The sequence below is a fragment of the Salmo salar genome, chromosome ssa02 (assembly GCF_905237065.1).
Source record: "Salmo salar chromosome ssa02, Ssal_v3.1, whole genome shotgun sequence".
NCBI lineage: Eukaryota > Metazoa > Chordata > Actinopteri > Salmoniformes > Salmonidae > Salmo > Salmo salar.
The window spans coordinates 68,229,755-68,257,467 of NC_059443.1; the positions used below are offsets into that span (position 1 = coordinate 68,229,755).

A 27,713-nucleotide genomic window follows, 5' to 3' on the forward strand; every position below is an offset into this window, starting at 1 on the left:
ACACACACACACACACACACACACACACACACACACACACGCACGCAGTGAATTCCAGGTGGATGTTTTAAGACCATTCTTCAAGCATGCATAGCTGTGGTTCTGTGTCTGAATGAGAGAGAGGCAGAGAGAGGGAGAGACAGTGAGAGAGGCAGAGAGAGGGAGAGACAGTGAGAGAGGCAGAGAGAGGGAGAGACAGTGAGAGAGGCAGAGAGAGGGAGAGACAGTGAGAGAGGCAGAGAGAGGGAGAGAGAGGGAGAGACAGTGAGAGAGGCAGAGAGAGGCATGGAGAGGGAGAGACAGTGAGAGAGGCAGAGAGAGGCAGCGAGAGGGAGAGACAGTGAGAGAGGCAGAGAGAGGGAGAGACAGTGAGAGAGGCAGAGAGAGGGAGAGACAGTGAGAGAGGCAGAGAGAGGCAGAGAGAGGGAGAGACAGTGAGAGAGGCAGAGAGAGAGGAGAGAGAGAGGGAGAGACAGTGAGAGAGGCAGAGAGAGGCAGAGAGAGGGAGAGACAGTGAGAGAGGCAGAGAGAGGGAGAGACAGTGAGAGAGGCAGAGAGAGGGAGAGAGGCAGAGAGAGGGAGAGAGAGGGAGAGACAGTGAGAGAGGCATGGAGAGGGAGAGACAGTGAGAGAGGCAGAGAGAGGCAGAAAGAGGGAGAGACAGTGAGAGAGGCAGAGAGAGGGAGAGACAGTGAGAGAGGCAGAGAGAGGCAGAGAGAGGGAGAGACAGTGAGAGAGGCAGAGAGAGGGAGAGAGAGGGAGAGACAATGAGAGAGGCAGAGAGAGGCATGGAGAGGGAGAGACAGTGAGAGAGGCAGAGAGAGGGAGAGACAGTGAGAGAGGCAGAGAGAGGCAGAGAGAGGGAGAGACAGTGAGAGAGGCAGAGAGAGGGAGAGACAGTGAGAGAGGCAGAGAGAGGGAGAGAGAGGGAGAGACAGTGAGAGAGGCAGAGAGAGGCATGGAGAGGGAGAGACAGTGAGAGAGGCAGAGAGAGGCAGAGAGAGGGAGAGACAGTGAGAGAGGCAGAGAGAGGGTGAGAGAGGGAGAGACAGTGAGAGAGGCAGAGAGAGGCATGGAGAGGGAGAGACAGTGAGAGAGGCAGAGAGAGGGAGAGACAGTGAGAGAGGCAGAGAGAGGCAGAGAGAGGGAGAGACAGTGAGAGAGGCAGAGAGAGGCAGAGAGAGGCAGAGAGAGGCAGAGAGAGGGAGAGACAGTGAGAGAGGCAGAGAGAGGGAGAGACAGTGAGAGAGGCAGAGAGAGGGAGAGACAGTGAGAGAGGCAGAGAGAGGGAGAGACAGTGAGAGAGGCAGAGAGAGGGAGAGAGAGGGAGAGACAGTGAGAGAGGCAGAGAGAGGCATGGAGAGGGAGAGACAGTGAGAGAGGCAGAGAGAGGCAGCGAGAGGGAGAGACAGTGAGAGAGGCAGAGAGAGGGAGAGACAGTGAGAGAGGCAGAGAGAGGGAGAGACAGTGAGAGAGGCAGAGAGAGGCAGAGAGAGGGAGAGACAGTGAGAGAGGCAGAGAGAGGGAGAGAGAGGGAGAGACAGTGAGAGAGGCAGAGAGAGGCATGGAGAGGGAGAGACAGTGAGAGAGGCAGAGAGAGGGAGAGACAGTGAGAGAGGCAGAGAGAGGCAGAGAGAGGGAGAGACAGTGAGAGAGGCAGAGAGAGGGAGAGAGGCAGAGAGAGGGAGAGAGAGGGAGAGACAGTGAGAGAGGCATGGAGAGGGAGAGACAGTGAGAGAGGCAGAGAGAGGGAGAGACAGTGAGAGAGGCAGAGAGAGGCAGAGAGAGGGAGAGACAGTGAGAGAGGCAGAGAGAGGGAGAGACAGTGAGAGAGGCAGAGAGAGGGAGAGAGAGGGAGAGACAGTGAGAGAGGCAGAGAGAGGCATGGAGAGGGAGAGACAGTGAGAGAGGCAGAGAGAGGCAGAGAGAGGGAGAGACAGTGAGAGAGGCAGAGAGAGGGTGAGAGAGGGAGAGACAGTGAGAGAGGCAGAGAGAGGCATGGAGAGGGAGAGACAGTGAGAGAGGCAGAGAGAGGGAGAGACAGTGAGAGAGGCAGAGAGAGGCAGAGAGAGGGAGAGACAGTGAGAGAGGCAGAGAGAGGCAGAGAGAGGCAGAGAGAGGCAGAGAGAGGGAGAGACAGTGAGAGAGGCAGAGAGAGGGAGAGACAGTGAGAGAGGCAGAGAGAGGGAGAGACAGTGAGAGAGGCAGAGAGAGGGAGAGACAGTGAGAGAGGCAGAGAGAGGGAGAGAGAGGGAGAGACAGTGAGAGAGGCAGAGAGAGGCATGGAGAGGGAGAGACAGTGAGAGAGGCAGAGAGAGGCAGCGAGAGGGAGAGACAGTGAGAGAGGCAGAGAGAAGGAGAGACAGTGAGAGAGGCAGAGAGAGGGAGAGACAGTGAGAGAGGCAGAGAGAGGCAGAGAGAGGGAGAGACAGTGAGAGAGGCAGAGAGAGGGAGAGAGAGGGAGAGACAGTGAGAGAGGCAGAGAGAGGCATGGAGAGGGAGAGACAGTGAGAGAGGCAGAGAGAGGGAGAGACAGTGAGAGAGGCAGAGAGAGGCAGAGAGAGGGAGAGACAGTGAGAGAGGCAGAGAGAGGGAGAGACAGTGAGAGAGGCAGAGAGAGGGAGAGAGGCAGAGAGAGGGAGAGAGAGGGAGAGACAGTGAGAGAGGCATGGAGAGGGAGAGACAGTGAGAGAGGCAGAGAGAGGCAGAAAGAGGGAGAGACAGTGAGAGAGGCAGAGAGAGGGAGAGACAGTGAGAGAGGCAGAGAGAGGCAGAGAGAGGGAGAGACAGTGAGAGAGGCAGAGAGAGGGAGAGAGAGGGAGAGACAGTGAGAGAGGCAGAGAGAGGGAGAGGGAGACAAAGGGAGAGATAGGTGATTGGAGAGCATGGTTTATGAACTAGACGGATTCTGCTAGCAACACTCCTCTACTTGGAAGGTGTTGGAGAGAGAGAGGGAGAGAGAGAGGGAGAATGATTTACCCAGGTCTGGACCTGTCCAGGTACACTGACTCACTGTGTTGGCATGATAGTTACAGTAGATCTGTTTACAGTCATTCATTGTATGAAGATGAAAAAGTGCTGTTCTCAGCCGTAATATAAAGAAGGTCTTTGTACATGATGTATTAGCTGACATGACCCTAATGCTGTCAATGATTAGATAGGAGGTTTTGTCTTGGTTGAACTAAGGCCTGTAATCAGTTCTCTCAGACGCTTTTAAAATGTCACTAGAATGATTGGATAGGAGGCTTATTGTTAGTTGGAAGCTTTTAAAATATCACTGTCTCGCTGCAGCTGTCTTAACCCAATACTCTCACACACACACACACACACACACTATCATGAGTCATTCTACCAATGCTGGTATATGGCACTCATTATGTCTTTAGAAGCAAACCAGCGGTTTATGACTTGATTGGTTATGACTTGCTTATATATTTTTTTTACCTAGGCAAGTCAGTTAAGAACAAACTCTTATTTACAATGACGGCCTAGGAACAGTGGGTTAACTGACTTGTTCAGGGGCAGAACGACAGATGTTTACCTTGTCAGCTCGGGGATTCGATTTTGCAACCTTTCAGTTACTAGTCCAACGCTCTAACCACTAGGCTACCTGCCGCCCCTTATGACTTGTGGGTGTGTGGGTGAAGACTGTTGCTGTCTCATTGGAAAAACATTTGAATAATATCTCTTTTAGAGTGTGTTGTGCTTTTCATTGAGCCTTTTGTTTGTCCTCAAAGACCCTCAACACGAGAGAGTGTAATGTGGAACTAGTTCATTTACCATTTCTCTATTGAACTTACTGTTGGCTAAGCATTGACCTGCATATTTATCTGGCGAATGAGATAGAGTTGTGAAAAGGGAACTGTTAGTTTCGCTGATTAAGACCACTGTTTCTCGGTGTCTACGCCACTTCCTGTAACACGCCACCTGTCCAACATGATACACAGCCCATTCCAGTTTCAGTTACCCCGAGCTGTGTTTTAATACATTATAGTGATGATTCAACAATCAACACACGCACGCAGGCAGACACACACCATCTTTCTCTGAGTCTCAAAACACTTCATGTTAATTGGCTATCATTCCGCTGATTCCACACTGAAGCAGCAACATTCTAGAAGCTTTCCGTCTGCATCTAGAATGTCAGCAAAGTTCTTTCACACTGACTCTTATTAAATAATAGAGAGAGAGATCGATAGAGATAGATGAGAGAGATCGATAGAGATAGATGAGAGAGATCGATAGAGATAGATGAGAGAGATCGATAGAGATAGATGAGAGAGATCGATAGAGATAGATGAGAGAGATCGATAGAGATAGATGAGAGAGATCGATAGATCGATAGATAGATGAGAGAGATCGATAGATCGATAGATAGATGAGAGAGATCGATAGATCGATAGATAGATGAGAGAGATCGATAGATCGATAGATAGATGAGAGAGATCGATAGATGATCGATAGATCGATAGATCGATAGATAGATAGATAGATAGATAGATAGATAGATAGATAGATAGATAGATAGATAGATAGATAGATAGATAGATAGATAGATAGATAGATAGATAGATAGATAGATAGATAGATAGATAGATAGATAGATAGATAGATAGATAGATAGGCCATGGAAGCAGACTACTCAGCATGTGTTTATTCTCTTACTCTTGGAGCAGAAGGAGAGAGAGAGAGACGGCAGGAGAAATGTTGAGAACAGCATTATCTCTCAATGCGGATTAACGATGGGTGCTAGCAGGATGTACCACACACAGACACACACACAGTCACAAACAACCCTAGGTTATTTACCCAGCTAGAAGGGATTTGACACGCTAGAACTCTTTTTCCCAGACTCCCTCTGTCTTGCTCTCAATTCAATTAAATTCAAAGGGGCTTTATTGGCATGGGAACATATGTTTACAGTGAAAGGAAATTAAATAAACAATAAATAAAAGTGACAAGAAACAAATTTAACAACAACAAAAAACTACTAGAAATGAACATTAATCTTTCAAGAAGGTTTCAAAAAGATAAAGACATTTCCAGTGTTATATTATCAGCTATGTACAGTGCTTTAGCAATTTGCAAATAGTTTTGGTGGTATTTATAATGTTATCTGAGTTCCACTGGTTGCCCTGTTCTCATGACAATGGGCCACACATCTTCCTGCTGGGATTGCACATTATGGTATTTTACCTAAAAGTCTCTCTCTCTCTCTCTCTCTCTCTCTCTCTCTCTCTCTCTCTCTCTCTCTCTCTCTCTCTCTCTCTCTCTCTCTCTCTCTCTCTCTCTCTCTCTCTCTCTCTCTCTCTCTCTCTCTCTCTGGTATCACCTGATCTATTTTTCTTTGTCTTTGTGCTGACCTGTCCTTTTGAGTTGCTCCTGGACCGTACACACTGTGAAAGGTCGAAGTTCAACAGCGTTTAACACTTGGAGAGGCTACTGTTCTAGGGCCCCACATCTGTTTGTGCTGTTTTACCAACTCATGACAATGACCACACATATGTATGATCGTAATTTGAGCCAGTTTGCTACAGCAGGAAAATAATCCTGCAGCAACAGGAAATGTGAATTATTATGTGGATTATAATTAATTGACATTTCTGCAGGGGTTGATACATTTTCCGTAAGGGAAAATCAGGTCTGAAAATTCAAAGTGGAATTTAAAAACTTCAGAAGCATTTATAAACCTCAGACACATTACAAGTATAACATTCCTTGCATTGCAGGAACGTTCTCTGGCAAATTAAGATCGTACATCTGTAGGAGTTGGCGATACAGTACTAACAGATGTGGAACTTAGGCTACTGGGATACACATTTTGCAATAACCAGGATGTTATTGTAGGGTCGAATTTTCCCTCAATGACTTACATACCTGGATAAATAAATGATGGATAAAAGGATGAATATCTGCGGTCTCTCTGTCGCTCTCTCACTTCCTCATTTTTTCCTCTCCTGGATGACATGGCTAGTGATTGTTTGTTGTTGACACTGACAGTATTGCCTGGATGCAAGTCTCAACAAGTAGAAAACACAATCTCTGCCAAACTGATCGTGTGGAATTCACATTAAACCCTAACAGTTGCACAACATGCTTTGTCTAACAGACGGTTAGGAATTGGAAATACGCTGTTGTTGATATGAGGTGTGTGTGTGTGTGTGTGTGTGTGTGTGTGTGTGTGTGTGTGTGTGTGTGTGTGTGTGTGTGTGTGCGTGCGTGCGTGCCTGTAAGTGCAGAGGTTTACGCGTGCGTGTGACAGGCAGGTCTGAGCCAGGGTTGAATAGCGGGAACCAGGTTACGGAGATTTACCACACCAAACCATTCCCTTTTCTCGTGATAAATATCTGCGAGAAACCTGAAAATTCTAATAAATGATTTGTATGACCAGCATGGTGTAATGTCGTGTGTGTAGGTGGCAGGGAAGTCAGGCGCAGGAGAATCGATCTTGGTATAAATGAAGTAGTTTAATAGCGTTTAACAAAACTCCAAAACCGAAGTACATAATAAATAAAAGCGGGTACAGGAACCCGTCGCGCACCAATCCATAATACACGAGCATACAAACAAAACAATCTCTGACAAGGACATGAGGGGAAACAGAGGGTTAAATACACAACATGTAATGAATGGGATTGGAACCAGGTGTGTAGGAAGACAAGTCAAAACAAATGGAAAATGGATCAATGATGGCTAGAAGACCGGTGACGTCGACCGCCGAGCACCGCCCGAACAAGGAGAGGCATCGACTTCGGCAGAAGTCGTGACACATGGCGTGAAATGGAACTGTTGAATGACATGCAATGTCTAAATCTGGCTTCTCTATGGCTGCATGATGAATCCACGCTCAGGGTGGGGACAGACAGCCCATGGAGCGCACGATGGATGGAGACCTATCATCTCATCATGGTCACTTCATGTATTGTGACAGGTAGGCCTACATTTACTGCAGCGTAGTCTATGCTTCAGTATTACTAATTCACCCATCTCCATCTGCCATTCGGGCATCACCTTATTTTTCATTGTAAAGATTGTTCTTTCTTATTGCAGCTGCAGCGTTTTAAAACACTCTCATATCATTGCCTTGAATCAGTGCACTCTCTCGCAATCGTTCTCGCTCTCCACTGATTCCAGTCAAATTGCATCCAAAATAGGTAATCCTGTTCAAGATTGATATACAGTGCATTCAGAAAGTATTCAGACCCCTTCCCCTTTTGCACATTTTCTTACGTTCTGGCCTTATTCTAAAAGTGATTCAATTGTTTTATTCCCCTCATCAATCTACACACAATACCACATAACGACACGGCAGGTAGCCTAGTGGTGAGAGCATTGGACTAGTAACCAAAAGGTTGCAAGATCAAATCCCTAAGCTGACAAGGTAAAAATCCGTTCTTCTGAACAAGGCAGTTAACCAACTGTTCCTTGGCCGTCATTGAAAGTAATAATATGTTCTTAACTGACTTGCCTAGTTAAACAAAGGTACAAAAAAATGATAAAGCAAAAACAGGTTATTAGAAATCCTGTCTCAGAGCTCTAAGGACAATTCCTAATGGCTTGGATTTATTTTGCTCTGACATGCACTTCCAAATCATGTCCAATCATTTGAATTTACCACAGGTGGACTCCAATCAAGTTCTAGAAACATCTCAAGGATGATCAATGGAACCAGGATGCACCTGAGCTCAATTTCAAGTCTCATAGCAACAGGTCTGAATACTTATGTAAATAAGGTATTTTGATCCATTTTAGAACAAGGCTGTAATGTAACAAAATGTGGAAAAAGTCAAGGGGACAGAATACTTTCTGAATGCGCTGTATAGGCCTGTATATAGATGTCCTAGCTCTTTCAGGTAATCAAATCCAGAAATAGGCCTATTTCTATTCTTTAGAATGCTTTTAAATGACATTTCCGGTTTTGGCGGGAAATACCGGGTTGCCTGGGAGAAAAGGGATTTATTCTCTGGATGGAAGATTTGTAAAATACAGGGAAAATATTCAACCCTACTTTGAGCACGGTCTCTTGGGTGGTGTGACGGGGAGTTCCTCTACTAGGACTCTACACACACACACACACACACACACACACACACACACACACACACACACACACACACACACACACACACACACACACACACACACACACACACACACACACACACACACACACACACTACACTGCCTCGACATACTATGCTGACAGCCTGACAGGTCTGCTCCGGTCACAACATAAAAACACTCACAGTGGAGACAGACATACAGACATGTCGTCTTGGGGGCCTTGTCCCCACATTAAACCCTAGAATGCATGTACTACTTGTGTCCGTCTCTTGCCACAAAGTATCCACTCTCTCACTCTCTCCCTCTGTATTTGTCGCTCACAAACACACACACACAGTCACACACAGTCACGCACAGTCACGCACAGTCACGCACTTACAGCTGAAGGGGACCTCATTTGGTTTTTAGTTTCATTCTAGACAACATGTTGGTTTCAGAAACCTGACAGTTTCAGTTCCCTCAAAGTTCAAATCTGGTTAATAGACTTCTACTTCTTCTCATTGTGTGTGTGTGTTGTTTCTACCGCTGCCTCCTTCATCCGCACAGAGGAACACACACATACACCTACACACACTCTCTCTCTCTCTCTCTCTCTGCCTCTCTCTCAGAAGAGGGCTTCCTCCACCATCAGTAGCTGTATTAAATGGCTTGTGATACTGAACGGGCTGCGTTCAGCTGTAACGTTCTGCATCACCGTTCTCCTCCTGTTACACACACTGTTCAACACTGTTCTCCGCAGGCCCGAGCAACACTCTGTGTGTGTGTGTGTGTTGGCCTAATGGAGAGAGAGGGACGCCACATTGCCTTCTACCTCAAGAGAAAACATTTTAGGAAACCTGATGCAGTCAAACTTAATGTTTTTGTTCTTCAGTATTCTATGCACTTTTTTATTCAACTCACTCTTAAATATATTTAACAGTTATTTCAAGTTGACACTGTTCAATTGAATGTAATTGAGGTTCAGATGCTCAAAGGGTTGTGAAAGACTTGAGCCAACATGGTTCTCCAGTTCCCTTATTACCAATGGATTACAGGGCATCTGTACAGGCTACTGTACAATGGGACCTTTTATCGGATCTGAAGGCTCTTTCCAGTGTTTTGGATTGACTTACCTGATCTAATCCTCTCTTAATGTGTAGAAGTGTAAAAGCCACCTGGGTGGTGAAGCTCGGCGGCCATTTTGGTCCGTACAGTAGGACTCACCTTACATAAGCTGCTGTGATGGAGCCACAAGGAGATTAGTTGCATGACCTTGCTGATTGACACGAGAGCCATCAGTGGTGATTGCTGTGACGCAAGTGGAAAAAATGGTTGATGTGATGGGTTTGGATGTTATTGTGTTGTTGGTGATGTTATTGATTGTTGCACATATACAGTTACAGTACGCACACACACACACACACACACACACACACACACACACACACACACACACACACACACACACCGTCCTTGACTGTCTTTGTCTGTCTGTTTGTCTGACTAGGGGTAATTACATCTGAACGCAGTAGAGGTACATGGGTAAAATCACTGGGGAAGCCAAGCCAGAAAAAAAAGACATATTACAATCCATGTGTTGTGATCATTGTGTTGTTTGCTCTATAACCTGCTAGTTCATATGCCTTGTCACCGTGATATATAGTCCTAAAGGACAAGACAATAACAAGACACAATGGCAGAATAAATTCAACCACACCTTTGTTTCATCACAAAACCGGAGAGCAACATCCGTCCGGTGAATTCCACCAAGCATTCTGCATGTAACAAACAGTATCATGACCTACAGCGTGGTCAAGTAAGATAATGTTTCCAACATTTTCAGACCACTAAACAACTATTGATTTAGAACCACAGAGATGTACCGCAAGTCCCAAAGAAAAGAGGAGCTGCCTCCACTATCCAGCACCATTTCAACTTCAACGTTTCAACATCATCAAATCACCTCTGCTTAGTCTAATACAGTGACAACTAAAATATACCAAAAACGATTTAGTCCAATCAACGTAAGCTACACTGAACAAAAATATAAACACAATATGTAAAGTGTTGGTTCCATATTTCATGAGCTGAAATAAAAGATCCCAGAAATGTTCATACACACTAAAAGCTTATTTCTCTAAAATTTTGTGCACACATGTTTTTACATCCCTGTTAGTGAGCATTTCTCCTTTGCCAAGATAATTTCATTCACCTGACAGGTGTGGCATATCAAGAAGCTGATTAAACAGCATGATCATTACACAGGTGCACCTTGTGCTGTGGACAATAAAAGGCCACTCTAAAATGTGCAGTTTTGTCACTCAACACAATGCCACAGATGTCTCAAGATTTGAGGGAGCATGCAATTGACATGCTGACTGCAGGAATGTCCACCAGAGCTGTTGGCGGAGAATTTAATGTTCTGAAATAAAGCTAAAAATGTCCCAGTTCTTCCATGGCCTGCATAGTCACCAGACATGTCATCCATTGAGCATGTTGGGATGCTCTGGATTGATGTGTATGACAAGCTATGGACAATGAACACAATTGCATTTTATCGATTGCAATTTGAATGAACAGAGATACCGGGACAAGATCCTGAGGCCCATTGTCGTGCCATTCATCTGCCGCCATAACCACATTTTTCGGCATGATAATGCAAGGATCTGTACACAATTCCTGGAATCTGAAAATGTCTCATTCTTCCCTGGCCTGCATAATCACCAGACATGTCGCACGTCAGCATTTTTTGGATGCCTTGGAACGACAGCATGTTCCAGTTCCCGCCAATATCCAGCAATTTCACACAGCCATTTAAAAAAAAAATGTATCTAGGCAAGTCAGTTAAGAACAATTTCTTATTTACAATGACAGCCTACCCCAGTTGACGCTGGGCCAATTGTGCACCGCCGTACGGGACTCCCAATCCCAGCTGGATTTGAACCAGGTAGTGCAATGACACCTCTTTCACTGAGGTGCAGTGTCTTAGACCACTGCGCCACTCTGGAGCATTTGAAGAGGAGTGGGTTAACATCCACAGGCCATAATCAAGAGCCTGATCAGCTCTATGCTACAGGCGGCAACAATGTCTTTTGGACCTAATAGCATCAGATAGATGGTCTACACATGCCGAGACAGAGGGACACTGTTTCGCTCGCTGGATGCTTTCTCCGGTGAGACACATTCAGCCACTTGCAAATTGTTGGAAAATTATGAAACACAGAGAAATGAAAGATACATTATTTTATGTTTTTTTATTTTATTCTTGGTCAATTTTTGGACCAAGAAATGAATACACGCCATTTTCTGAACGACATCTACTTGAGAAGAAAGCGAAAGAGAGAGGGAAGAGAGTTAGAGAGAGGGGGGGAAAGGGAGAGAGAGAGATGAGAGGGAGAGAGATGGGAGGGAGAGAAGGAGAGAATGAAAGGGAACGAGAGAGTGAGAGAAAGAGAAGAGGGAGAGGGAGAGAGAATCAAATCAAATGTTATTTGTCACATGTGCTGAATACAACAGGTGTAGCCCTTACAGTGAAATGCTTACTTACAAGCCCTTAACCAACAATGCTTTAAGAAATGCTTAAAAAAATTTAAAATAAGTGTTAAGTAAAAAAGTAAAATAGAAAATAAAGTAACAAATAATTCAACAGTAGCAGTAAAATCACAAGCAATGCTATATACAGTGGGTACCAGTACAGAGTCAGTGTGCGGGGCCACAGGTTAGTCGAGGTAATTGAGGTAATATGTACTTGTAGGTAGAGTTAAAGTGACTACACATAGATTATAAACAGAGAATAGCAGCAGCGTAAAATAGGGGTCTGGGTAGCACTTTGATTAGCTGTTCAGGAGACTTATGGCTAGAAGCTGTTTAGAAGCCCTCTTTTACACACTACCCTCTGTAATGCCTTGTGGTCGGAGGCCTCATACAGCACTCTAACAGCCATTCACTGCTCAGCAGGTGGAGAGAAATATTGAGAGAGAGAGAGGGAGATGTACATCATTAGATTAAAAAAAATACATATATTATTAAACTAGGAAGGTCAGTTTAGAACAAACTCTTATTTACAATGACAGCCTACCCCAGGCCAATTGTGCACCGCCCTATGGGACTCCCAATCACAGCCAGATGTAATTTAGCCTGGATTTGAACCAGGGACTGTAGTGACACCTCCTGCACTGAGATGCAGTCCCTTAGACCGTTGCACCACTCGGGAGGGAGGGAAGGTTCTAGACAGCATTAGTGTTTGTCTGGAATATAATGACACACCTCTGGACAGACGATAATAACATTGTTTACCGTCAAAGCACCACACACACACTGTGCCGCCTCACCTGTCTTTGTCTCCAAACCCAGTCATTATCCCTACCGCTAATATATAACCCCTGGCTAGCATGACTCAGCTAAAAAGAACACACAAGCCCAATGCAGAGTGCTAATACGCTAACGGGCTAAAGTCAGCAAGATATGCAGTAAAGCAGCCAGACAGTTTTCCTGAATCCTTCTCCTCCTTTTCAGCTGTAATGAGAAGGCAATTGAGAGGATTGAATGAAGAAAGGGAGGATGAAAGGAGGGTGGGATGCTAGTGTTGAGGGAGGAGAAGAAGAAAGTGATGATGTGTGGGAAACTGTGAATCCATTTATTATAAAAGATGATATGACGATGTCTTGGTGATCCAGTAAGTTGTTCTAGGGACCAAGACAGTGTGGAGGATTATGGGAAAATGGATTGTCCGGCATTCCCATCCCTATGGCAATGATGATGTCAGATAGAACTGGAGACAGAGATATCAGGAGAGAGAGAGAAGAAAGGAGAGGGGGAGAGAGGGAAGGAAGGAGAGGGAGAGGATGGAGAGAGGGAGGGAGCGAGGTAAGGAGAGGGAGAGGATGGAGTGCAGGGAGGGAGGGAGGTAAGGAGAGGGAGAGGATGGAGAGAGAGGGATGGAGTGGAGAGAGGGAGGGAGGGTGTTAAGGAGGGAGGGAGGTAGGTAGGTAAGGAGAGGGAGGGAGGTAAGGAGGGAGGGAGGGAGAGGGAGAGGACGAGAGAGGGATGAGTGGAGGGAGGTAAGGAGGGAGGGAGGTAAGGAGAGGGAAGAGATGGAGTGGAGAGAGGGAGGGAGGGAGGTAAGGATGGAGGAAAGGAGGGAGGGAGAGGGAGCAGATGACAAGAGAGGGAGGGAGGGAGGTAAGGAGAGGGAAGGGATGGAGTGGAGAGAGGGAGGGAGGGAGGTAAGGATGGAGGAAAGGAGGGAGGGAGAGGGAGCAGATGACGAGGGAGGGAGGGAGGGAGGGAGGGAGGGAGGGAGGGAGGGAGGGAGGGAGGGAGGGAGGGAGGGAGGGAGGGAGGGAGGGAGGGAGGGAGAGATAAAAAATGGAAGGCAGTAATAGGGGAGAGAGAAGGAAGAGTGACTACTGTGTTCATCAGTCTAGGGAGAGAGAGGGAGGGAAAGAGAGGGAATGATAGAAAAGAGAGGGAGGGGTTGAGGCCTTACTGACTGGTACAGTTACATTATGGATGAGAGTAGAGGAGTGTGTGCATTCCACTGACTTTCCCACACACACAAACACACACACACACACACACTCCCCAATCGCAACCTACGCCCCTACACACACGCCATTGCACTAAAACCCCTTTTCCATCCATACAAACACACACTCTAATCTAACCCAAACCTCTCTCTTTTAGCACTCGGCCTTCTCCTGAGATCTGTCTCACCTGCCCACTGAACCACACACACACACACACACACACACACAACACATACACACACACACACACACACACACACACACACACACACACACACACACACACACACACACACACACACACACACACACACACACTGAGCACTAAGCACCACTGAACCATACACACACACTGAGCACTAAGCACCACTGAACCATACACACACACTGAGCACCACTGAACCATACATACACACTGAGCACCACTGAACCATACACACACACTGAGCACCACTGAAACATACACACACACTGAGCACCATTGAACCATACACACACACTGAGCACCACTGAAACATACACACACACTAAGCACCACTGAAACATACACACACACTGAGCACTAAGCACCACTGAACCATACACACACACTGAGCACAAATGCACTGAGCACCACTGAACCATACACACACACTGAGCACTGAGCACCACTGAACCATACACACACACTGAGCACCACTGAACCATACACACACACTGAGCACCACTGAACCATACACACACACTGAGCACCACTGAACCATACATACACACTGAGCACCACTGAACCATACACACACACTGAGCACCACTGAAACATACACACACACTGAGCACCACTGAACCATACACACACACTGAGCACCACTGAACCATACACACACACTGAGCACCACTGAAACATACACACACACTAAGCACCACTGAAACATACACACACACTGAGCACTAAGCACCACTGAACCATACACACACACTGAGCACTAAGCACTGAGCACCACTGAACCATACACACACACTGAGCACTGAGCACCACTGAACCATACACACACACTGAGCACCACTGAACCATACACACACACTGAGCACCACTGAACCATACACACACACTGAGCACCACTGAACCATACACACACACTTAGCACCACTGAACCATACACACACACTGAGCACCACTGAACCATACACACACACACTGAGCACCAATGAACCATACACACACACAACAACCAGGAAGTCCACTATGAAGTGCTTTCGTGCAAGTATTTGAGTGTGTCAGTGTGTTCTTAGGGAAAGGAGGGATACCTAGTCAGTTGTACAACTGAATGCCTTCAACTGAAATGTGTCTCCCGCATTTAACCCAACCCCTCTGAATCAGTCAGTTAGATATCAGCTTTCTTATAGAAACCCAGAGAAACACTCTTGTTGGGTAATGTTATAATGATGAGTCACTGTAGAGCTAGCTTAGCGGTGGCTAATGGAAGACTCTTGTTGGGTGACGTTCTATGGATGAGTCACTGTAGAGCTAGCTTAGCGGTGGCTAATGGAAGACTCTTGTTGGGTGACGTTCTATGGATGAGTCACTGTAGAGCTAGCTTAGCGGTGGCTAATGGAAGACTCTTGTTGGGTGACGTTCTATGGATGAGTCACTGTAGAGCTAGCTTAGCGGTGGCTAATGGAAGACTCTTGTTGGGTGACGTTCTATGGATGAGTCACTGTAGAGCTAGCTTAGCGGTGGCTAATGGAAGACTCTTGTTGGGTGACGTTCTATGGATGAGTCACTGTAGAGCTAGCTTAGCGGTGGCTAATAGAAGAACAGCACAGATTAAACAGGGCAAGGCACGGTCAGGGATGTACTGAGAGGACAGAGAGAGAAAGAGAGGAAAGAGAGAGAGAGAGAGAGAGAGAGAGAGAGAGAGAGAGAGAGAGAGAGAAGGACATAAAGGGAGAGCGGGTGAGAGAGCAAGAGAGCCTTACTGTCTTTCCCACGCTGTAGCCAACTCTTCTATTTCTATGTTCTAGTTTTCTAATGTGAAAAAGGGGCCCTGTGGGAAAAAGGTTGGGCACCCCTGCCATAGAGTGCTGGTCAATAGTAGTGCACAGTATATGGAATCGGGTGGCATTTGGGCCACAATCTTATTAGTTTCCATTGGTCTCTGTAAAGCCTGTGACTCAGAGAAACAGGAACAGAGGAAGTTATTGAAACAGGTCAGTCAGATCAGTCAGACAGACACTGTGGGGTCAGCAATGGAAATCTATGGGCAGAACAGGGCCTGCCTGATCTGCAGTTTAAATGAGATGACAGAGGCTGGGCTGCATCTCAATCTTCTAAAGAGGCTCCCTTGTCCCTTCCTTGTGTCCTTTCCTTCATCTGCAGGAGAGGATGCTTCCTCAGACTATTGAAACCACCTATAAATGACATGCTTTCATATAATATGTGTTTGTGTGTGCGTGTGTTTGTGCGTGCATGCATGTGTTAGCGTGCTTACATGTGTGTTAGCATGTGTGTGTTTTATCCCTTTCATACTTAACGTTTTTCTGGCACCTTGATCACACCGCCAACTTTTTTCAGACTTTTCCGAACTCTGAAAATATGTTTCTGGCATCAAAACCTAAACTTTTATTTCCACCAAACAACCTAGAAGCCTGATCATTTCAGTAAAGTTCTGCCTATGGCTTAGTATGAAACGTAGCCCTGAGGCGGCATCAGCACCACTTATGCTCTTTAACTCTTGATAGTTGCTAGGCAACGCCCATTAACCATCCTCCTTGCAGTTCTAAACTTTGCAAGGCATGTCACCTCACCAATCTCTTGGCATAGCCCACCGCTAAGCAGTGCACTGTTTTCTTAACAACAACTGGATGCTAGGGATGGGCATGAGCACCCCAACTGACGTCAAAACCCGATCTTTAACCAGGGATAAAAACATTTTGAAATACTGTAAAACTATTTGGTCTAAATTTTGTCTTGAAGACAACGTTAATTTGCTTTGACTCTAGTGTTCCATTTGTACATGTGCATTTGCAGGACACAACAAAAAATAAACCAAGCCAAGCATCAAGTTTTTATACAGTGCATTAGGAAAGTATTCAGACCCCTTGACTTTTTCCACATTTTGTTACGTTACAGCCTTATTCTAAAATGGACTTGAAAAAAATATCCCCTCATCAATCTACACACAATACCCCATAATGACAAAGCAAAAACTGTTTTGTTGATATTTTTGCTAATTTATGATACTCGAAATTGAGCTCAGGTGCATCCTGTTTCCATTGATCACCCTTGAGATGTTTCTACAACTTGATTGGAGTCCACTCATGGTAAATGTAATTGATTGGACATGATTTGCAAAGGCACACACTTGTCTATATAATGTTCCACTGTTGACAGTGTATGTCAGAGCAAAAACCAAGCCATGAGGTAAGGGGAATTGTCCGTAGAGCCCAGAGACAGGACTGTGTCGAGGCACAGATCTGGGGAAGGGTAGCAAACAATTTCTGCAGCATTAAAGGTTCCCAAGAAGACAGTGGCCTCCATCATTCTTAAATGGAAGAAGTTTGGAACCGCCAACACTCTTCCTAAGGCTGGCCGCCTGCCAAACTAAGCAATCGGGGAAGAAGGGCCTTGGTCAGGGAGGCGAGTCTCATAGCAGAGGGTCTGAATACTTATTCAGAATAAGGCTGTAACGTAACAAAATGTGGAAAAAGAGAAGGGCTCTGAATACTTTCAGAAAGCACTGTAGATAAATGCCCACATATTTTTTTTACAGTGCTGCCTTTGTTAAAAAAAATCGTTCTTTTTTTTCATTCGACAACTGGGGAAAAAATCATGCAAGTACTCTCATGCGTGTACTCAAACAGTCAAAAAAGGTCAAATGCCCTACTGGATGGATCCATAAAGAATCACTGTGGGAATTAATATCACGGGATGAGGAAATTATTGGAACAAAGTAGGCTAATGCAATTGAAGGCATGTATCAAATTGTTGCTTACTGAAACTCCAAAAGTTATCCAATTGTTGTAATACAGTACATTTGAAGCAATACCAACATGTGGTCAACTAGATGATCATTTCAGCACCGTTTTGATTGGGACAGCGTCATTGCGTGGGGACTCGTCTTGATAAATGAATAAATGTTGGATTTCCGTTTGGATATTGCTTTGGCTACAATTAGGTCGAGGAAAATGTTAGCTAAGTTGAGTGCACACTGCCCATGATCAGTTAGTTTACTAGAACGCATTGCCAGGTTATGTAGTTTAACAAGTGGTATGTTTTGTAGCCCAGGCCTGCTCCCCAACCAAAAGCATGTGACTTCACTGACTTGTCTGATAATCAATCAATGTGATTTTGTTTCACTGAATCTCCGCCTCTGTACTGTGGGCTAGGCCTATTTGGTGAATTGGTTTCTGGCTGGGCCAGTAAGTGGAGGTTGGTATAGCTCATCTATTCATCTGTCACTGATCAGAAACATTTAGCGTGCCATAATGTAGCCTAACATCAATGTGAAAGAGTGGTGGAGAGCATGCCAAGACGCATGAAAGCTGTGATTGAAAATCAGGGTTATTCCACCAAATATTGATTTCTGAACCCTTCCTGAGTTAAAACATTATAGTATTGTGTTTAAAAATGAGTATAAATGTATTTTCTTTGCATTTTTTGACGTCTGACAACACTGCATCTTTTTTGTTCTTTTGATCAGTTGTCCATTTCTGCAAATAAATGCTCTAAATTACAATATTTTTATTTGGAATTTGGGAGAAATGTTGTCAGTAGTATATAGAATAAAACAAACATGTTCATTTTACCCAAACACATACCTATAAATAGTAAAACCAGAGAAACTGATCATTTAGCAGTGGTCTCTTAATTTTTTTAATATGTGTTGACTGTGATCGGGTAGGTGTGTCTTGTCTGTTTAAAGAACATAATGACTGCACAGACCCCTAAGATAGGCCTGATTAAACTCAAAATATGCTATTCTATTCTTTTGAAAATACATTTTATTAGTCTTATAATGTTTATTAGGACCTGCTTAAACAAATTAATAAAGGATTTCTTTCTGATATTTTCGTTGGATTTATAAAAATAGACGCCCGCCCACATCTGCACACCAGTTTTACCACTCGTCACCCGCATGCCGGCATGGAAGGTATAAAAGGTGTTTTTAGGCAAAAATCTGGTCAAAATGGGCCTGTTTGTAAGGGGGTCATATAAACATTGGCCAATTTTTTGGGGGGGCGGGCAAAGTACCGTAAATCCTATGTGAAATAGCATAAGTGTGTGAGTGTGTGCGTGTGGAATGCGTGTGTGCATGGTGTGTGTGTGTGTGTGTGTGTGTGTGTGTGTGTGTGTGTGTGTGTGTGTGTGTGTGTGTGTGTGTGTGTGTGTGTGTGTGTGTGTGTAGTCATGGGATGTAACCCTCCCCCTTTTGATTTGATAGGCCAACCAATTAAGACAATGGACTTCACATATCTGATTGGACCCCCCCTCCTCCATCCATCCATTTTTCTATTAGTTTCCCCGTCCCAATGTCCTTGACATATTCCTCCTCTAGGAAAAAAGGCCAGCTGGGACACAGTGGCCACGTGGTACATTACCAGAACCTAATGTGATGAGAAAATGTGGAGCTGTGGAGCCACAAAGACAATAGGAGCCATATCTATTGCTGATGCTGTGTCGGCACAAAATGGCCGCCTAGTTGGCCCTTTGGGTCATTGACCACTATTTGATACAATGGGACTGGGGACATCTGCATGGTCGTTGATATTGGAGAACAGAGGAACACACACACTTAGGACAGGAGTCCCAACAGTTCAGGCTTTGTGTTTATTGCTTAGTAAGCAGCCATTGTCCCCTTGGGGTTCTGGTTAAGACCAAGTCGACAGAATGTCTCATCTGTATACAGGCCCACATCCTGTGTGTGTGTCCGTTTGCATGAGTGTCCAATGTGTGTGCATGCATGTGTGTGTGTGTGTGTGTGTGTGGTCTCCCAGGACAGCGCTAAGTTGGCTTGTTGACTGTGGATAATATTGTCTCAAACTCAATTTCCCTCCCTGTCTGTGTTCCATTGCCCCCCACCCCCTCTGTTTCTATGACAACCAACAATGAGCTTTTCTGTTGATTTCTGCACTGCCCTCCTCGGCAATAATGGTGGCTGGTGTCTGTGCCACCGAGTGTGTGCGTGTGTGTTGCCAGCTAATCTGAGAGAGGGATCAGTGTGCCACCACATAGCAGGCTGTAGCAGTGCCACACTGGTTGTTTACCAGTCCGCAGGCCTCCAAGAGATTCCAAACCAAATGTTTGGGTTTCCTTCGTGTAGAGCATTTCAAATATCTTAAGGCTGCATTCCAATGGGTCTTTATCCCACCCTAGGGATGCTGTGTGGGACTGTGTGTGTGCATGTGTGTGCGTGTGTGTTCACTGTAATCTCTGAAGGTGGTTTTAGATAAACAACTCAACTGCTGGAAAGAACATCCTTCCCCTCTTCCTCATTTGATATCCGCTATTCGACAAACAATGACACTGTCAATTTCTACTACTCTGTGTACAGAACCTCTGCCCAGTTTGATTGGCTGGCTGTCCTTGTCGCCGTGGTGATGGCCACCTGGACACCAGTGGGTCATTGGTTCATTTGGTTCACATTCAGAAGAGGCAGTCTGTTCTCTGTCTGTTTATCAGTCCTGTATCTGTTCTCAACGAGTGTTGTGTGTGTCTGCAACATTTCCTCTTCTCTGTAGGGAGTGTGATCTGTACACCTTTGGTAGCTGGCACCACAGTCATAGATATACAGAGTTATTGGGTCACGTTCAGAGAACACAATCTGTTTCCTATCTGTTCTCCACTGTATGTCAGTTTGTAACATTTACCCTCTAGTTTAGGGACGTGCAGCTTCCGTCTTTACTACCTGGTACCGTAGTTATACTGTACTGTATATAGTATTGAATTATTGGGTCACGTTCAGAGAAGGCAATCTGTTCTCCATCGGTTCTCTATGAGTCTGCAACATTTCCTCTCTAACTGCAACATTTCCTCTCTAACATCAACATTTCCTCTCTAACTGTAACATTTCCTCTCTAACTGCAACATTTCCTCTCTAACTGCAACATTTCCTCTCTAACTGCAACATTTCCTCTCTAACTGCAACATTTCCTCTCTAACTGCAACATTTCATCTCTAACTGCAACATTTCCTCTCTAACAGCAACATTTCCTCTCTAACGGCAACATTTCCTCTCTAACTGCAACATTTCCTCTCTAACGGCAACATTTCCTCTCTAACTGCAACATTTCCTCTCTAACTGCAACATTTCCTCTCTAACTGCAACATTTCCTGCCCTCTGATGTGCACCTTTGGTACCTGGCATCAGGCTGTAGATACAGTGGACAGTATAAAGTGGTACACGTTCAGAAAAGCTTTCTGTTTTCTATTGGTTCTATATCTGTCAGTTGAAAAGCCTGTTTTCTATTGGTTCTATATCTGTCAGTTGAAAAGCTTGTTTTCTATTGGTTCTATATCTGTCAGTTGAAAAGCTTGTTTTCTATTGGTTCTATATCTGTCAGTTGAAAACCCTGTTTTCTATTGGTTCTATATCTGTCAGTTGAAAACCCTGTTTTCTATTGGTTCTATATCTGTCAGTTGAAAAGCTTTCTGTTTTCTATTGGTTCTATATCTGTCATTTGAAAAGCCTGTTTTCTATTGGTTCTATATCTGTCAGTTGAAAAGCCTGTTTTCTATTGGTTCTATATCTGTCAGTTGAAAAGCCTGTTTTCTATTGGTTCTATATCTGTCAGTTTGAAACGCCTGTCTTGACTATTGGTTCTATATCTGTCAGTTGAAAAGCCTGCTTTCTATTGGTTCTATATCTGTCAGTTGAAAAGCCTGTTTTCTATTGGTTCTATATCTGTCAGTTGAAAAGCCTGTTTTCTATTGGTTCTATATCTGTCAGTTGAAAAGCCTGTTTTCTATTGGTTCTATATCTGTCAGTTGAAAAGCCTGTTTTCTATTGGTTCTATATCTGTCAGTTGAAAAGCCTGTTTTCTATTGGTTCTATATCTGTCAGTTGAAAGGCCTGTTTTCTATTGGTTCTATATCTGTCAGTTGAAAAGCCTGTTTTCTATTGGTTCTATATCTGTCAGTTTCCAACGTTTCCTGTCTTGACTATTAAAGATGGGCATCATTGGTACCTGGCACCATAGTACAGAGATATTACAGTTATTGGTTCACATTCAGAGAAGCCAATCTGTTTCTGATCTGTTGTCAACGTTTCTTCTTTACTGTAGAAATGTGCACCTGGCTGGCACCATAATCTATACCCCTCACACTCAACCCTGGACCTCGAAGCAAGTTCCCTCTAATCAGGGACTGATTTAGACCTTGGGCACCAGGTGTGTGCAATTAATGATCAGGTAGAACAGAAAACCCGACCGGCTCTGGACCTCATAGGGTAAGAGTTGAGCAACCCTGATCTATACTGTCCTGTTGGTACCTGTTTAGAAAAGACCGTCTGTTCTCTAGTTGAGACGGCAACATTTCCAGATGGTTGTTGGGATTCCCCTCTACAGTAGGGATGGAAGAACAGCATCCGGCACCATAGCCATGGTCCTTTGTGTTACAGGCCCACCTGAACGGTTTTTTTTTTCGCAACCATTTTCAGCCTTTTGTAAAACGCTGAGCATTGACAGAGTGGGTTTGTGTACTGTTCGGAGCAAGACGAGGTTTTCATCATGGGTGTATTATCATTGACCTAGCACCTTTTTTTATAGAAGAAGGAGAGAGAAACATCCATTCCTTCACGCTCTCTTTTAGACCTCCCGTTTCACTTGTCATTTCGTGCCGTCTTCTAGCCTACAGAGAGAGAGATGTAAAGGAGAGTGAGATGTAAGGATTGAGAGGGAGGGAGAGAGAGAGAGAGTTAGAGAGAGATATACAGTTGATAGAGATGGAGATAAATAAAGATGTCATCATGGAGCTAAAACTTTTATTATACAGTAGAAGAAGGAGGAAAGAGAGAGAGAGAGAGAGAGAGAGAGGAAAAGACATTCATACATCCTAGCTTTTCTTGTCATTCTTCCTCCCTCTTTTATGAGCACCCCTTGCTTTTCACTCTTTCTTTCATGCCATCTTGCCTATACTGTGTGTGGACAGGAAATATGTAATGTAACGGAGATGGGGAGAGAGGGAAAGGGAGACGGAGGAGAGTGGGAGCGAAATAGAGAAGGAGAGAAAATGAAGGAGAATTGGAGATGAGAGATAATAAGGTAGACAGAGAGGAAATGACTGGAGGGGGAAACCTAGCCCTGCTCTCCTCCTCTCTTCTCCTTCCTCGCTCTTTCATTCTGTCTAGCAACGTACCGAGTCCCCCCTCCTCTACTCCCTCACTGCCTTGCACCACACAGATTCAACCACCCCTCCTCTACTCCCTCACTGCCTTGCACCACACAGATTCAACCACCCCTCCTCTACTCCCTCACTGCCTTGCACCACACAGATTCAACCACCCCTCCTCTACTCCCTCACTGCCTTGCACCACACAGATTCAACCACCCCTCCTCTACTCCCTCACTGCCTTGCACCACACAGATTCAACCACCCCTCCTCTACTCCCCTCACTGCCTTGCACCACACAGATTCAACCACCCCTCCTCTACTCCCTCACTGCCTTGCACCACACAGATTCAACCACCCCTCCTCTACTCCCTCACTGCCTTGCACCACACAGATTCAACCACCCCTCCTCTACTCCCTCACTGCCTTGCACCACACAGATTCAACCACCCCTCCTCTACTCCCTCACTGCCTTGCACCACACAGATTCAACCCCCCCTCCTCTACTCCCTCACTGCCTTGCACCACACAGATTCAACCACCCCTCCTCTACTCCCTCACTGCCTTGCACCACACAGATTCAACCACCCCTCCTCTACTCCCTCACTGCCTTGCACCACACAGATTCAACCACCCCTCCTCTACTCCCCTCACTGCCTTGCACCACACAGATTCAACCACCCCTCCTCTACTCCCTCACTGCCTTGCACCACACAGATTCAACCCCCCTCCTCTACTCCCTCACTGCCTTGCACCACACAGATTCAACCACCCCTCCTCTACTCCCTCACTGCCTTGCACCACACAGATTCAACCACCCCTCCTCTACTCCCTCACTGCCTTGCACCACACAGATTCAACCACCCCTCCTCTCCTCCATCTCTCCCTTCTCCCCACCTCCCTCTCTACCTCCCTACCTCACACCCTAGCACCACACTGATTCCTCTCTCCTTCCCCCCCTCCTCTCTCCCTCCCTTCCTCTCTCTCTCAGTTGTTGCTTGTAGTCCTGCCAAGTGTAGCATTAGCCTTGTGGAATGGAACTCTGTGTGTGTGTGTGTGTGTGTGTGTGTGTGTGTGTGTGTGTGTGTGTGTGTGTGTGTGTGTGTGTGTGTGTGTGTGTGTGTGTGTGTGTGTGTGTGTGTGTGTGTGTGTGTGTGTGTGTGTGTGTGTGTGTGTGTGTGTGTGTGTGACCTCAGAGATAGCCTGTATAGATTTCTGGCCCATAGGCACAGATCTAGTATCAGCTTTCCCTCCCCCATATCCTATCCTCCATCCTTAGGGAGAACACTAAACTGTCCTTAAGTCAGCGTATAAAGGGTCAGCAGCATATATCTCCCTGTTCTTAGCAGGAATGCAAAACGCTGACATTTCTCAGAGAGGTTTACTGAATTTTTCCATTTTTTTTGGCATTCTTTCCCTACCTCCCTCTGGCTGGTCCCTTGTTCATACTTTTCCTCCCTCCACTGGACCACATCTCTCCATCCCTCCTCCTCTCCCATTCTCCTTTTCCTCCGCCTGGTTTTCCCCTCTCATTCTCATCTCGACTCTCTCCTCTGTTCTGTTCATAGTTTGATAAAGCAGTGGAATCCCTGAGGTAGCCCTGTACAGGCTTCTAGGCTACTTTAGATTCATACTAGGTATTGTGTGTTACAACTGCCAGATTGCCTCACTCTCGCTCTCTCTCTCTCTCTCTCTCTCTCTCTCTCTCTCTCTCTCTCTCTCTCTCTCTCTCTCTCTCTCTCTCACACACTCTCACTCTCTCTCTCTCACTCGCTCTGTCTCTCTCTCTTGCTTTCTCTTTCTCTCTGTCTCTCTCCCTCTATCTCTCTCTCTGTCTCTCACTCTTCTCCCTCTCCCAGCCTCCCTCTATCAATCTATCTCTCTTTCTTTCTCTCTCCCATTCTACCTCTCTCTCTTCTTCCCCCTTTCTTTCATTGTGTGTGGTTAAAGTGGGCTGCGAGAGATGTATTAAAACAAAATATTAAGATGGATTAAATGTAAGAATAGATGTTGCATCGTCAGCACTGACTGCCCTGAATATGAACTGAATATGAACTGAACTGTTATAAGAGAAAATCCTATTTTTTCGGAGGATATGAAAGTCAATGTACTTTCTGAAGTTTTTAGAAAGGGACGCATTTACATTTTGGGATGTTTTTTTCTGGATGTTTTTTAGGAATTTTAATGAGTTGATCAAGGTTTTGGCCACATATTTTATATAAACCAATCGAGGAAGAAATTGGATTAGATTAAATGTACAGTTGGCTGATTGGTTGATGATGTCATTGCTTTAGACTCAGGAAGATTATGGTCATCAAAAAAGAGATCTTTCTTAGGTGATGTTTACTGTAGAAATCCTCCAGGGGAAAGAGGGATGAGTGAATAATGAAAGGAATGAAAAAAAATGGATCTCTTTTTCTTTTTCTCTCCTCCCCACTCACCCTCTTCTATCTTGCTACCTCCCCACATTCTCTCTCTCCCTCTCCTTTCTCCCTTTCCATCTCTTTCACCTTTGACTCTGTCTCTCCCCCTTCCCTTCCTTTCTCTCCCCCCTCCTCTCCCCTTCTCTACAAGAAAAGAAAGCAACATTCTTGCCGTACACAGTTCATGTTGATATGTTTATGGCCTGTGTCATCTCCCATTGGTCAATTCTCTCTCTCCCTCTCTTCCTATAGGATGAAAATGCGACGTCACAGAGTGTTCTTGCTGTGCACAGTGGGCCTGTGTGTCATCTCCTTCCTCCACTATTACAAGGTAAAATATATTGCTATATGTATAGCCTACAGATGTAGGATCTTAATTTGATCACTCTTTTGCTGCTGAGAATTTTTCCTGTCCCGCAGGAAATGCAGATAAGCACTGGACACCTGCTCTAACAGTATTCCACTCTTCATGTGGCCTCATTTTGACTAGCTAATAGCCTAACCACCAATCAGGCAACATTTTGGACTAAACTTTTAAATTCTGTTGCTTCAGGATAATTTTTGCTGTGACAATACAGGTCAAATTAAGATCTTTATATTGTATATATTCATTGTATTTTAAATGAAATTGAATGTGAGGTGCCAATGTACCGACAGTCTTGCCCAAGCTGTCTATTGTTGCTCATGTAATAACAAGGACGACAATGGAAGTAAGTCGTCTGATGTTGTGTTTTCTCAATCATTTTACTGTGTGTATACAGTGGGGGGGGGAAAGTATTTGATCCCCTGCTGATTTTGTACGTTTACTCACTTATAAAGAAATGATCAGTCTATAATTATAATGGTAGGTTTATTTGAACAGTGAGACAGAATAACAACAAAAAAATCCAGAACAACGCATGTCAAAAATGTTATAAAATGATTTGCATTTTAATGAGGGAAATAAGTATTTGACCCCTCTGCAAAACATGACTTAGTACTTGGTGGCAAAACCCTTGTTGGCAATCACAGAGGTCAGACGTTTCTTGTAGTTGGCCACCAGGTTTGCACACATCTCAGGAGGGATTTTGTCCCACTCCTCTTTGCAGATCTTCTCCAAGTCATTAAGGTTTCGAGGCTGACGTTTGGCAACTCGAACCTTCAGCTCCCTCCACAGATTTTCTATGGGATTAAGGTCTGGAGACTGGCTAGGCCACTCCAAGACCTTAATGTGCTTCTTCTTGAGCCACTCCTTTGTTGCCTTGGCCGTGTGTTTTGGGTCATTGTCATGCTGGAATACCCATCCACGACCCATTTTCAATGCCCTGGCTGAGGGAAGGAGGTTCTCACCCAAGATTTGACGGTACATGGCCCCGTCCATCGTCCCTTTGATGCGGTGAAGTTGTCCTGTCCCCTTAGCAGAAAAACACCCCCAAAGCATAATGTTTCCACTTCCATGTTTGACGGTGGAGATGGTGTTCTTGGGGTCATAGGCAGCATTCCTCCTCCTCCAAACACAGCGAGTTGAGTTGATGTCAAAGAGCTCCATTTTGGTCTCATCTGACCACAACACTTTCACCAGTTGTCCTCTGAGTCATTCAGATGTTCATTGGCAAACTTCAGACGGGCATGTATATGTATTCTTGAGCAGGGGGACCTTGCGGGCACTGCAGGATTTCAGTCCTTCACGGCGTAGTGTGTTACCAATTGTTTTCTTGGTGACTATGGTCCCAGCTGCCTTGAGATCATTGACAAGATCCTCCCGTGTAGTTCTGGGCTGATTCCTCACCGTTCTCATGAGCATTGCAACTCCACGAGGTGAGATCTTGCATGGAGCCCCAGGCTGAGGGATATTGACAGTTATTTTGTGTTTCTTCCATTTGCGAATAATCGCCCAAATGTTGTCACCTTCTCACCAAGCTGCTTGGCGATGGTCTTGTAGCCCATTCCAGCCTTGTGAGCTTGGAGAGCTCTTTGGTCTTGGCCATGGTGGAGAGTTTGGAATCTGATTGATTGATTGCTTCTGTGGACAGGTGTCTTTTATACAGGTAACAAGCTGCGGTTAAGAGCACTCCCTTTAAGAGTGTGCTCCTAATCTCAGCTCGTTACCTGTATAAAAGACACCTGGGAGCCAGAAATCTTTCTGATTGAGAGGGGGTCAAATACTTATTTCCCTCATTAAAATGCAAATCAATTTATAACATTGTTGACATGCGTTTTTCTGGATATTTTTGTTGTTATTCTGTCTCTCACTGTTCAAATAATCCTACCATTAAAATTATAGACTGATCCTTTCTTTGTCAGTGGGCAAACGTACAAAATCAGCAGGGGATGAAATACTTTTTTCCCCCACTGTAATTGTATAAATAATTGAGGCTATTCTGTATGTGTTTTTAAAATATTTGTCAAATAAAATGTTTTCATTAATTCATTCAC

At 45.1% G+C, this 27,713-nt stretch overlaps 1 protein-coding gene across 1 annotated transcript in view; it reads left to right on the plus strand.

Annotated features, from left to right (window-relative positions):
* LOC106590617 (beta-1,4-mannosyl-glycoprotein 4-beta-N-acetylglucosaminyltransferase) overlaps positions 1 to 27,713 on the plus strand; it is a 66,859-nt gene that overhangs the window by 28,986 nt on the left and 10,160 nt on the right. The window contains exon 2 of the mRNA XM_014181747.2: positions 25,551 to 25,629. Coding sequence (XP_014037222.1) covers positions 25,552 to 25,629 — 78 coding nt within the window. The 5' untranslated portion in view covers position 25,551. The remainder of the gene's footprint in view (positions 1 to 25,550; positions 25,630 to 27,713) is intronic.